Source organism: Typopeltis vanoorti, chromosome 3 (genome assembly GCF_054136105.1).
Source record: "Typopeltis vanoorti isolate ZY-2024b chromosome 3, IOZ_Tvanoo_1.0, whole genome shotgun sequence".
In the NCBI taxonomy this organism is placed as follows: domain Eukaryota; kingdom Metazoa; phylum Arthropoda; class Arachnida; order Uropygi; family Thelyphonidae; genus Typopeltis; species Typopeltis vanoorti.
Window position 1 is genome coordinate 43,715,825 of NC_143551.1, and position 12,739 is coordinate 43,728,563.

Genomic DNA, 12,739 nt, shown 5'->3' on the forward strand with positions numbered 1-12,739 from the left:
CATGAACATAGGGAAAAAAAAATCCAATTTCCTGCTGCAAAATCTGCTCTTGTGGCTCTATTTGAAATTCTTACCTATCAAGAGGGTATTACCTTTGTGTTTATTGTTTAATACCATAGCTCTCCTTTTTAAACTCTTTTGCCTTAATAACTAATCTTATATGTATTATTTACATTATTTACAAGGATCTCAACCTTTTTTTTTTGTCTTCTTCGTCTTGGTATCAGTAATTATGTCCACATGGTAGTTCTGAAATTCTTCTGCTTTTTCTTTCTCTATGATTTATATACTGAAAGGGGGGGGGATTTTCAATCCTTTTGTGGCTGTTAGAGCAGTTGATTTATTTGGTTCTCTGAAAAGCAACAGGCATGTGTTTAATCAGGTAACAGACCAGCCAATGTGATTTGATTATACTAATGCAACATAGTAATGTACAGTTTAAAACAATAACAAATACAATTTGGTTGATTTCCAAACTACTAGAACATTCTCATTTGTTCAATATTTTAGCTGGACACCTATAATTGGACACTGTCAAAAACTCTGATCAGACATTTTTATGTTGTTATTGTTTTTGGTATCTAAATTGAGGCTAAAAAGTTTGAGAATTAAGATAAAATTTATTCATATCTGTAAAAATATACATTAAGAAAAAACTTACATTTACTGATTTCAGAATAAATTAAACTAGAAACAATTTCAGCGGTGTTTCACTTTTAACCTTCCAATCTTCATACTAACTTTTCCCACTATTGTCTATAAAAGAAAATTTAATTCATTTTAATTTAAAAACAAAACATTAATTATCAAACTGCATTAAGGCAATCATACTTATCTCAATTACCTCTTTTTTTTTTGTTAAATTTTGTAAAACTTAACAAATATTTCATATGTAAATACATTGCAATATTTTGATCACATATATACTAAAAATAAGTTATAATCCTGAATACATCAATTTAATACAATGAAATACAGGAGAAAGTTTGTTAGAGGGAATATTTTAAACATGTGGTTTTATTTCAATTTAAATTCACTGAGAACAATCGGCTGAATTTTATTATCAACTAACACTATAAAAAAAAAATTCGTGTGATGATACTGCGTTCCTCCTTTTTACGGGAGTTCATAGTACCATCTAGTCCCCCCAAATTTTATCCAGGCTCCGGAACCGGCATAGGCTGACGAATCAGACCTATGGCTGGGTCAGTATTCCTGACTGTAATCCGTGTGTCCTCAGACCAGTTTGCCTGCTTGCAGGATGAAAAACACCAGATAAACTGGCAGGAAAAAACCCTGCTGTCCATGCCCAAGACTGGCTAACTTGGCTATGGCTGAGGAAGATCCTTAAGCTCCTCACGTCGTTGACGGGAATCGAACCTAGGACACTCCTTTCCCAGGCATATGGTTGCAAAGCACAAAGCCACTAGGCTAACTGTGCAGACACCTAACACTATGAATGCATCATTCAAGAAAAGAAACATTATTTAGCAAGTCAGGAATTTGCTTAGAAGGTAAGAACAAAAATCCCACTGTTTCAGAAAAGTTACTTATGCAAGTAACTATTTTATTTTATTATTACGTGTGGTTATTTTCACAGAAAGATATGACATGAAGCACTTATTACTATGGATGAGTAGCAATATAGAGGAGCTGCAAAAAATATTGCAGAGAGAATATAAAGAAAAAGATTATTGGCATGCTCGTGAGCAATGCAAAGTGTAGGTAAGAAGGGTCACTAGAGGGCTAAATCAGATTATGAGAGAAACTTAGCTAAGCAGACCAAAGTAAATTCAGAAGAGTTTTTATGCCAAGTAACAAGTAAGCGGAAGAATGATTATGGAAGAAACTTGAGCTACTAAGTCACATGGAAAGGGTTATGTATTTGAAGTACATATTAATCTATTTTCATGGTACTGATGACAACACAGAATGATAAGAAAATAACTTATATTTATTAACTTATTTGCTGATATTTCGCTGGCATTACATCCAGCATTTTCAGAGCACAAAAAACAATTTGTCTAGTACACAAAACAACAACAATTTGGTATAATAGTGGGACTAGTTTTAAAAATTGTAATGGATAACACTAAAGTCCTAATTATTATTATTATCCCAAGACCCCATGGAGTCAAAGACTCATCTGGGAGGTCCTTGTCATACACACAGCTCATCATGCTGTGCCTTAAACACACAAATTCTCTGCAGACACCACACTCTTAGGCAAGGCATTCCAATCATTCACAACTCTGCATGCAAAAAACCTGCTTCTCCCTCACCTGCTCACACCCTCCTTATACAGCTTCCAGCGATGACCTGGTTCTCCCCTGATCTCCCACCATTTTCTGTAAAACCTCTCCAACATTGATCCTATAACAACCCCTTACTAACTTGTAGGTTTCTATCATATTATCCCCTCTTCCTCCTATCCATGACTCTGTAAATTGCATCTTCTCAACCTTTCCTCATATTCAACATTCCAGAGATATGAAACTACCTTAGTCAGTCACCTCTGGAACCTTTCCAACATCTTTTCATCCTTTTGAAAACCAGGTGACCAAATCTGTGTGCAGTAGTCCATGTATGTGGCCTTATCAAAGCCTTATACAATGGTACAAGAATCTCCTTACTTCTATAAGTCAGTGTCCTCTGCATCATTCCCAGAATTCTTTATATTATCCTCACAATTTTGGCAATGTGTCCCTTAAATTTCAGATCCTTATCAACTATCACCCCAAGATCTCTTATTTCCTCCACCTCCAACAATATATCCACACCAAGCATAAATTTTACATCCCATCTTTGCTTTCCAAAATTTAAAACATTATATTTTGCAACATTGAACTGGCATCCCATTCCTGTGCCCATTTAATCAATCTATTCAAGTCTTCTTGTAAGGCCACAACATGTCCCAACTTTGCATCATCTGCAAACACTGAATATTTCCATCCAAATCTTTGCCAATATCATTAACATGCGATTAAACAGCAATGGCCCTTAAACAGACCCCAGAAGCACACCACTAGTGACTTTCCTCTTCTGGTATATTGATCCCCAATACACAACTTGCTGATACCTATCAGATAGCCAGTCTCCAATCCAATGCACTAATCTAATATCCAACCCCATCTGCTCTAGTTTGACTATCAACTTATCATGCAGTAATCTATGAAAAGCCTTTGCAAAATCTAAGTATACTACTGTGTATCCCTCTCTTCTGTCCAAGGAAGCCATCACCTTATTGTAATAAGCAAGTAAGTAGTAAGTAATTAGGCACATCTATGTTGGAAAAAGCAAATAAAAGTATTAATTAGATCTTAAAATGACCGTCTCCCAAATTTTTGGTAAATTTATGCAACCAGTAAGCTACTGAACTACTAAACGTTCACTTTGCAAGATTGTATTCATCCAGGTGGAGACTTTGCAGTTGCTGATATGACAAAGACTGATGTGAGAATTGAGGTAGATGAAACTGGAGGTGATCAACATATTGAAGAATATTGATGGGGAGCAGTGGAATTGGATGGTAATTTAGCATGTGTGCTATGAAATTGTGCAAAAGAACTGGCAGTTCTTCTGATGAAATTGCTCAATCTAAGTCTCAGTTCTGGCAAGGTTCAAACTACAGACCAGCTAGTTCTAGGAATAGTGGTTAAATGTAAAGTTCACATTTCATAATAAAGTGACAGCAGAATTGGATAAATGGTTACATCAAGATACTGCTGGACTTTGCAAAGGCATTTGACAGCATACTGCATGTAGAACTATTACATAAGTTGGAGCAAAAGGAAATGGATATGAAGCTGGTGGCATGACTTGGGGGAAAGGAGGTAAAGTGCTGACAGATAGATAGACTCCTGAGAGGAGTATATGGTAAAGTGCATACAGGCTTTGTATACCAGGGCAACTATTCTTTAATTTCTATATTAAGGATATAGAGAATGTTTTTTTTTTTTTTTTTTTGGTATTCAACTATTTACTGACGATGCAGAACTGAGGATGGCAATAAACAATAGTTGATAAAGATGACATAGATATCATGCAGGATGATTTAAATAAAATCAAATTAATGTTACAAATTGTAAGATTATGCATTTTGGGATGAAACGATTACAGATTTTGTACTCTGTATCACATTGATGGCACTGGATTATAAGAAACTGACAAGGTTAGAGATATGAGGTTGATAGCGGACAGAGAGTTGAAGTTCAGAGGACATACTGCAAAAGTTGGCGAAACAGCTCCGAGTTTTACTCAGATGTTGAACACATTGAGAAGTAAAGACAGAGAAGTTGTTATTCTTCTGTATAAGGACTTGATAGGTCACATCTTGACTACCACCAGGGCTTCTTGGGGATGAAAAGGTGGGGAAAAGGATCCAGAGACAAGTAACCAAACTGGTGATGAGCCTGAAGAATGCTCCCTGTGAGGATAGAATGAAGCTGTGGATTGCAGAGTTTAGTTGATAGGAGGAAGAGAGGGGACATGATAGACTCTTATAAGTTACTAAAGGGGTTCTATAAGATTGACACAAAATTTTCAATAAATGACAAGTAAGGAGAGAACAAGGGGGTCTCACACAGGGGTGTGCAGAGTAGATTTCTTTTTGATTGAGAGTGGTGAGTGAGTGGAATAGATTACTAGAGGTAGTTATGAGGACCCTGACATTAAATGAGTTTAAAGAGAGTTATGATAGATATTGTGTAAATAATGGTTAGTGTTGGTCTCTTGTAATGAGTCTTCTGACTCCATGGAGATACCTGTATAATAATAATGACAATTATTCTGGGACTTCATAGAATCACAAGACTCATCACAGGCAGGGCTGTACTTAATGAACATGTGCACAAGGCTCTAGCTGGGGTATCCTGAAGGGCCCCTAGCTGCCTAATATCATTTTTGTTATTCACCTCTGTGTCATTTCCAAGGTTACTTCATTCTCTTCAAATCCCAGAGACCAGATATAAGCACAATTATCTAAATATATGCCAAAAATTTATCTGCAAAAGAAACAGACAAATTAAAAATAAATAAATAAATAAAAAAAGAAATATGAAACAAGACGCATATAAGTACAAGTAACATAAATATTCTGGAATTTTGTAAAACAATAAGGAAAAAGATAAGATGTAAGAAATTTTCACACACTTTGATAAGAATACAACAGAAAATAACAACAGTATAATGAAAACAAGAAACTTCTTGATAAAGCATGTAATCTATATATAAAAATGTAATTAGTGTTTCATTTTCATATAGATGAAAATGAAACACTAATTACAATTTTCATCTTTTTAGAAAAGATGAAAACTGAATACTGATTAAAGCTAAATTTTATCAATAATTATATTATTATTATTAACATCTGACCTCCATGGAGTCAGAGACTCAATGTGGGAGGTACATGACAAACCATAGAAAACAATGCTCATCCAACTGTGCCTTAAACTGATTCAATGTACCTACATTTACAACATACTCAGGCAATGCATCTCACTCACCTTCTCCATGCAAAGAACCTACTCCTCACTCCTCTGTGCACACCCTCCTTATAGTTTCCAGCAATGGCCTCTTGTTCTACATCCCTCTCTCCAATTCTATTAAAAATCTCTTCTATGTCAACCTGATAACAATCCCTGACAAGCTAATGTCTCAATCATATCTCCCCTCTTCCTATTCACAAGGCTTTACAATTTACATTCTCTTAATCTCTTCTTGTACCACATTCAGAAGACCAATGACCATCTTTGTGAATCTTCTCTGGACCCTTTCCAACATATCCTCATCATCATGAAAACCTGGCGACCAAATTTGCGCACAACAGTCCATGAGGCCTGATCAAGACCTTATACAATGGCATCATAACTTCTTTATTTCTGCATGTCATAGCCCTCTCCATCATTGCCATTATCCAATGTGACATCTTCACAACTTCTGCAATGTGGTCCCTGAATTTCAGGTCCTTGTCTACCACCATTCCCAGATCTCTCATCTCCTCTAACTACTTTAAAGTTTCTCCACCAAGTGTATACTTTGCATCCCATCGTTGCTTACCAAATTTCAAAATCCACTCACCTGCCCATTCTTGCAATCTATTCAAGTCCTCCTGTAAGGCCATAACATCTGCTTGACTCTGTAGTGCTCTCCCCAATTTTGCATCATCTGCAAACAGCTGCATGTCAGTAGTTAAACTCATCCCGATATCATCGATTGTATATAGAAAGTTGTATACCTCATATACGATTTTCTGATACCTATCTGACAGCCAGTCACAGATCCAACTGAGAACTCTATTATCCAATCCCATCTGTTTCAATATTTATTTAACAGCTTATCTTGTGGCAGTCTATCAAAAGCTTTAGCAAAATCCAAGTGCACAACTGTATATACATCTCCCCTGTCCAAGGTATTTGTCATCTTGTTATAGTACATAACTAAGTTAGTAAAACATAATCTCCCTTTAACAAACCCATGCTGATAACCACAGAGAATACTGCTGTTACCAACCCATTTCTGTATCCTGCTTCTCACCAGAGCCTCTGTAGCTCAGTCAGTATATACAAAGCCCTTTGGTTGGAAAGACCTGGATTTGATTCCCATCAGTGATGTGAGAAACTTTATTAGGTCTCTTCAAAAGGTGAGTTACCTGGCCTCATACAGAGGTAGGATTTTTTTCACCCAGAAACTCGGGTTTTTTGTCCCCTAGAACAGGCAAACCAGCCCCATGAACACACGCTTCTACAAATATAGGACACCTCCAGGAATAAGGAGTAACCAGCCTATTCCATAGGATTTCGGTTCCAAATGTCTACATGGTAAAAAGTGTAGGTCTATGCATGCGCATAAATTAGGATAGGACAGGACTTCTCACCAATCTCTCTAGTAATTTCAAAACTCTAGATATACAGATTGGCCTATAATTTGTAGCCGCAGTCTTATCACCACCTTTATGTAGTGGAACAATTTTACCTTCTTTTCACTCCCTTGGAAACTTGTGCTGTTGTAAGACTCTTATTAAACAGGCATGCCATTCCCACTGCCATTTCCTTGGAACATTCCCTTAAGACACTGTGATATGTCATCAAGTCCTGTTGCCTTCTTGACATCAAGGTTATTTATTTCCTCAAATACTTTTTGCTCACTCATAATTAGGCCATTCTCTCCTATGTCCTGTACACTTAAGTTACTCATGATTCAACCCTGATAAGGATGAAAATCCATATAAATTGATCACTGAATACCTCAGCAATGTCTTCTGCAGAAGTTACCATTCTATCAATTTCATCCATTAACATCATCTTACCATAATCATTCTTCTTTCTATTTGCCACATATCTAGAAACTTCCCTAGAGATTTTCTGTCTGATTTGCCAATTTCTGCTCATACTGCACTTTTGTTTTCCTTACTGAGTCACTCTCCTGGCTTGTTCTTTATACTCTTCATGTGCAAACTTTGTTTGCTTACACTTGGATAAACGATGAAACCAAGAATATAATTTCTTGGCATCTTTAATTTACCCTCCCTTTGTCCACTAATCCAAGTTGTTTATACATTTCTTCATCACCACCATCCATACTCCCTGGCCTACAGCAACATCCAACTAAAATATCTTCCTGTCAACCTCCACTTTACACCACACTGCCACTATTTCCCTCTTCATGTTTATTTTAAGTGCACATAATTCCCCCTGCTATCATCACCCCCCCCTTGTCCTTTCTATCTTCATGAAAAATACTGTATCATTCCATTTCTATTCCCATTAGGATATCATCTTCATTCAACTATGATTCATTTATTCCAATGATTTGGGGTAAAATAAACTCAATCAGTGAAACAATTTCATTCCCCTTATTTTTGATACTTCTGGCATTTGTAATCAAACACAGCACTTCACATTTAGGTCTATAACTAGCCCTATCCAAGGCACTTGCTTGTTGTGATTTCCCTACCACAACTGCCCAATCACCTTTATCACTGCTTACGACATATATCCACCAGTCTCAAATTCCCCACCCACATCACAATATACTCCATCTCCATACACACATCCACTGCTACTTTCAACATCCTCTCTCCCTATACCATGTCTCTCTGACTCCTCCCCCATTTCCCTGTTCCTCTTGCATTCCATTCTCTCTTCATCTCTCACACTACTACTGTTTCCACTGTCAAGCACTTCTGTCTCTTCAATACCACTCTCCTGATCTTTCACTGCATCTCTTACTTCTTATCTCTTGCTTGCATCACAGCACTTCCATCTAGCAACACTTTCTCGTGCACTCACTCCAATTCCAATGCAACCCATCATGCCTGTATAATTCCATTCTTCCCTCAAACATGTGCCATACATGCGAGAACTGTACTCCGTTCTCCTCGCAAAGCTCCACCCGCATACCTTTCGTTATTCTGGCTCTCTGCCTCAACTCATCATTGGTTTATAGTTTACTTGGCACAAAAACAACAAAGGTCATACTGCACCATAGCTACAGCTGTACATAAACATGAATGAAGGTTACAACTATATATAAACAGTTTAAGAAAATTGTAAACAATATGCATGCACAAAAATAATGTTCCACAATGCAGTATCTACATATAAATAAAATTACTGCAGATGTCACAGCAATACACACAGTCAAAAGTTACAGCAGTACACAAATAGTCAACAGTATAAAATGCATGCACAAAACCAAGCCAAGGAATGCAGTATTTATATATATAGATAAATTCAACAAATGTTATTACAGCAGTACATGAATTGTTAAAAAAGCATTATTATACAATATGCATGCATAAAAATTGAATTTAGCAATGTATCTACATATAAACAAATATTATAACATGGTTACACAAATATACAAAGTCAAAGGCTACAGCAATATATAATTAGCCAAAAATAAACTAGTAAATAATATTATTATTACCTAAGACTTCAGATCCTTATCCACTATCACCCCCAGATCTCTTATTTCCTCCACCTCTGACAATATATCCTCACCAAGCATAAATTCTGCATCCATTTTTGTTTTCCAAATTTTAAAACCTTACATTTTGCAACATTAATCTCACATCCCAATTCCATGCGCAATCATTCAATTTATTCAAGTCTTCTAGTAAGGCCACAACATCTTCTCTACTCTTCATGGTTTGTCCCAACTATGCATCATCTGCAAACAACTGATGCATATAAACAAAATTACAGTCAAATGTAATTTGACCCTGGAGTCAAAGACTCATCTAGGAGGTCCTTTTATCAAACATACAGCTCATCATACCGTGCTTTAAACAGACTCAAATTCTCTGCAGAACCACACTCTCAGGCAAGACATTCCAATCATTCATAACTCTGCATGAAAAAAACCTGCCTCTCACTCCCCTACTCACACCTTCCTTATACAGCTTCCAGGGATGACCTCTGGTTCTCCCCTGATCTCCCACTATTTTCTGTAGAACTTCTCCAGCATTGATCCTATAACAACCCATTAATACCTTGTAGGTTTCTATCATATCTCTCCTCCTCCTCCTGTCCACCAGACTCTGCAAGTTGCATCTCCTTAATCTTCCTCATACTCGACATTCCAGAGGTTAGAAACTACCTTAGTCAGTCACCTCTGGACCCTCTCCAACATCTATTCATCCTTCTGAAAACCAGGTGACCAAATCTGGGCACAATAGTCCATGTGTTGCCTAATCAAAGCCAAAATCAAATACAATGGAACAAGAATCTCCCTACTTCTACAAGTCAGTGTCCTTCACATCATTCCCAGAAGCCTTTGTGTTGTCTTCACAATTTTGGCTATGTGCCCCCTAAATTTCAGATCCTTATCCACTATCACCCCCAGATCTCTTATTTCCTCCACCTCTGACAATATATCCTCACCAAGCATAAATTCTGCATCCATTTTTGTTTTCGAAAATTTAAAACCTTACATTTTGCAACATTAATCTCACATCCCAATTCCGTGCCCAATCACTCGATTTATTCAAGTTTTCTAGTAAGGCCACAACATCTTCTCTACTCTTCATGGTTTGTCCCAACTTTGCATCATCTGCAAACAACTGATGCATATAAACAAAATTATAGTCAAATGTGTTTGTACAAACTAATTCTTTGTAAAAAGTTAAAAACATCAAGCAATCTGCATGAGTCGGCTGACATCTGTCTGAGTGTACATGGCTTGGCTAGATAAGAAAAAATTTCATTCCTCTCTCATGCAAAGTGCTGGCACTCCACCAGAATATGACAAATAGGGAGATGTGTATTGCATTTTTCTTACATTGGAGTATCAGCAGTCCTCAGTAAATAAGAATGTGTAAGATGACTGTCTAGCAAAAACAACTTCCTGTTTTCTCTTTATATGTTGACTAGAATGCCAATGTTTAATTTCAGGCTTAATGTAATATAATTTGTTTGTCAATGCTTCCTGCCATTAAGAAATTAGCTTTGATCTTATAAACTGTATGTAGTCTATATACAGTGCTGTCAAACAATATGTGGGTCAAGTATGAGCTGATTTAGTAGCTGCATCTGCAATCTCATTTCCCTTAATGAGCTAGGAATCCAGCACAACTGAACATCAAAATTAAGGATTTTCATTTTATACAGCAGGCATAACACCTCATACACAGCACCGGAAATGGATTATACATAGGAGAGTAGATAGCCTGTAAAGAGCTCAATGAGTCTGTATAAATTATACACTTTTGGTAGTGATTTTCTGTCATATGCACAAGTGCAAGCTGAATGGCATGCAACTCAGCTGTATAATTACTGCAATCAGGTGGGATCTGGTTGGAGATAGTAATGTCAGGAAACACAGCAGCACAGGTGTCAGTTCTTGAGCCATCAATACAGATAGGCAAGAATTCAGAGTGGGCTGCTCTGTGAGCATTAAACAATTACAGGTAGAGAGATGATGGGGTATGGACATCTGTAGCTGACAAAGTGAGAGGTTGTAGGATGAAGTGCAAACTTGCCATGGAGGGATGCTGTTATGTTTAGTGTAAGCAATGTTGTCGATATTCGTATCAACAGCTTGCACAGTCTCTTTAACACGCATACCAAAGGGACGTATGGCAGTTTCAAGTGTGTGATATTCAGCTTCCCAGCACAGAGAAAACAGACTAGTCCTTGTAGGTTATGTGGGAAGGACTTTATCTTTAGGGCATAATTAAGAGACAACTGTTTCTGTCGAAGTGATAGAGCCAGTTCATTTGCTTCAATATAAAGACTTTGAGTGGGTGATGTGTGAAAGGCACCAGTAACTATCCATATACCCTGATGATGGATGGAATACAACCATTGCAGGTTACGCTGTCTCTTGCTGAACCATAGACTTGAGACCCATAATCTAGCTTTGAATGTATAAGTGCACGATAAAGACGGAGCAATGAAGATCAATCAGCACCCCACTCAGTAGAGGATACAGTGCAAAGGAGGTTCAGCACTCTCTCTTGCAATTTTCTCTTAGTTGACGAATATGTTCTAGAAATGTAAGTTTTCTGTCAAAGACGAGTCCCAAGAAATTGGCTTCTGTAGCTACTGGAATAACAGCTCATCCCATTCTTAATTCAAGATCTGGGTGAAGAGTGCATTTGACAGAAGTGTACACAGACACTTTTTTCTGTTGCAAACCTGAATCCATTACTTAAACCAACAGAGAAACACGATCAATGGCTTGCTGAAAGTGTCTTTCAATTACCCTCATGTTACGAGAGTGACAGTAAATTGTGAAGTCATTGACATATAGAGCATTGTCTACAGTGGGAGGAAGGCATTCAGTGATTGAGTTAACTTAATAGCAAAAAAGTCACACTTAAGACAGAGCCTTGGGAACACCCTGTTCTTGATGATATGGTCGAGATAACGTATTTCCCACTCTGACTTAGAAAGTTCGCCTGAACAGAAAGCTTTTAATAAATACAGGAAGGTGCCCTTTGAGACCCAGTTTATAGAGGTATTTTAATATGCCATATCTGCAGGCTGTGTCATAAGCTTTTTCCATGTCAAAGAAAACTGAAACAAGATGCTTTTGCTTCAGAAATGCATCTCTTATACAAGTTTCTAAATGAACCAAATGGTCTAAAGTTGAATAATGTCTACGGAACATACACACATTGTGTATTGGAGAAAAGATCATTGCTTTTTAAATACCAGAGAAGTATGCTATTAGCCATTTAATCTAGTATCTTACAAAGACAGCTGGTCAGAACAATAGGTTGATAATCATTTGCTTGTGTTGGATCCTTTCCTGGTTTTGGGATAGCAATGAAAACTGACTTACGCCAAGAATCCAGAAACTCTTCCTGTACAAGTATTCTGTTTCCATTATAAAATGTTTTATCTTTTCATAATGGAAATCATCAGGCCGTACTGCACTAGGGTGAAACAGTAGAAGAGCTCTTTTTAGTTCCTCCTTAACAAATTGCTGATTGTATGGCTCAAGAGCATTGGAAAAATTTAACCTTTGTTTCTCTTGCTGCTCTTTCAGTATTAAAAATTTAGTAGGATATGAAGCTGTTCCTAAGATTCTGTCAAACTTTTCTCCTAAAGTGTCTGCAGTAGCTTTGGAATCAGCAATAACACTTCCATTATGGTCTGAGGTAGACAAATCTACCTTTCATTTTCCAGATTTTATCCTATACAATTTTTGGACTGGTCCTTTGATTAACTCTTCTTCTTCTTCCTAACATGGAATATAGGAAGAAGAAGAGTTAATATAGTTAATAATAATA

At 37.0% G+C, this 12,739-nt stretch overlaps 1 protein-coding gene across 1 annotated transcript in view; it reads right to left on the reverse strand.

The window, feature by feature from the left end:
- LOC150108086 (multiple PDZ domain protein-like) overlaps positions 1-12,739 on the reverse strand; it is a 103,207-nt gene that overhangs the window by 5,697 nt on the left and 84,771 nt on the right. Inside the window, exon 4 of the mRNA XM_090415952.1 lies at positions 662-756. Within this exon, the coding sequence (XP_090272078.1) occupies positions 700-756 (57 nt within the window). The 3' untranslated portion in view covers positions 662-699. The remainder of the gene's footprint in view (positions 1-661; positions 757-12,739) is intronic.